We start from the raw sequence: 1,055 nt of genomic DNA on the forward strand, positions 1-1,055 counted from the left end.
ATATATATATATAGTATATTTTTAAATCCTTAAATCTTCAATTATAGTAATATTCCTGTGTAAAGAAGAATTTTTTTTATATCCGCTTATAATTTCACATTACTGATCATAAATCAGTAAGGTTATGACTCTTAGATCACAGGAAACAACATAAACTCTAACTGCCTAAACTCTAAAAAGCAGATGGCAAAGAAACTCAGTGTCTGACTATGGCATCTTTCAGATTCTTCTACAAGCAATCAAAATTAACATTACATTCAAAAATGCATAATAGAGACATTTGAGGCTTAAAACCACAAAACGGCACCAGGCAAACCAGCTTTACTGTAGTACTTTTAACAACCGAGGGTTCACTTTAAGGGTCAGTGAGTATCAAATGACATGAGTAATGGCATTGCTAGGCCCAAAGCGAATGGCAGAAAGATGAAATGGAACTTACCTCTGATTTTTGTGACTGATGGGCATGTGGCATGGATGTGTAAAAGACCATTTCACTGAGAGAAGTCTGTTAACCCCTGTTCCCTAGCTGTCTCTACTAGACAACTGTGTCCAGCTTTGCTTGACAAAGGGAGATAGCTGTGAATTAAAGCACATGACAACAGCTGTCTTTTTAAAGATTCGGCACTTTGATTAGGGTTGGTTTGTAGTTAAGCAATGTTCGCTAATTCCTACATATCGGAGAAGGGCGGGTAGGAAAAAAAAAAAATCCTGAACACATTATAGCATGCACACACACATACACAATTATACACATTCAAAGGATTTGACAACATATGTCATCTTTGGCCAGCGTCCCATATTCTACAATGGTCATTCACACAGTGCGGTCTGTAGTAAAGCCAGAGTCTTACAGCAAATGCATAGCAGCTCCAAGAACTATTTGACATTTTAGTCACAACTTAAAATGATTGTCATTTCATTAGATATCCACCCAAGTGGGATCTGCAATCAAATAATGACTTTTTTTTTCAGAACTAAAAAACATACATACATACACATTATTTATATTATATATTATTTAATAAAAAATAATTTGCTTGATGTTTTGTTTTATA

At 34.7% G+C, this 1,055-nt stretch overlaps 1 protein-coding gene across 1 annotated transcript in view; it reads right to left on the reverse strand.

Annotated features, from left to right (window-relative positions):
* The window catches only part of LOC107719593 (RGM domain family member B-like), an 11,660-nt gene extending 11,142 nt beyond the window's left edge, over positions 1-518 (reverse strand). The window contains exon 1 of the mRNA XM_016527065.1: positions 440-518. Within this exon, the coding sequence (XP_016382551.1) occupies positions 440-490 (51 nt within the window). The 5' untranslated portion in view covers positions 491-518. The remainder of the gene's footprint in view (positions 1-439) is intronic.
* Positions 519-1,055: the final 537 nt, after the last annotated feature.

The sequence above is a fragment of the Sinocyclocheilus rhinocerous genome, unplaced genomic scaffold (genome assembly GCF_001515625.1).
Source record: "Sinocyclocheilus rhinocerous isolate Xijiao unplaced genomic scaffold, SAMN03320098_v1.1 scaffold1294, whole genome shotgun sequence".
Taxonomy (NCBI): Eukaryota; Metazoa; Chordata; class Actinopteri; order Cypriniformes; family Cyprinidae; genus Sinocyclocheilus; species Sinocyclocheilus rhinocerous.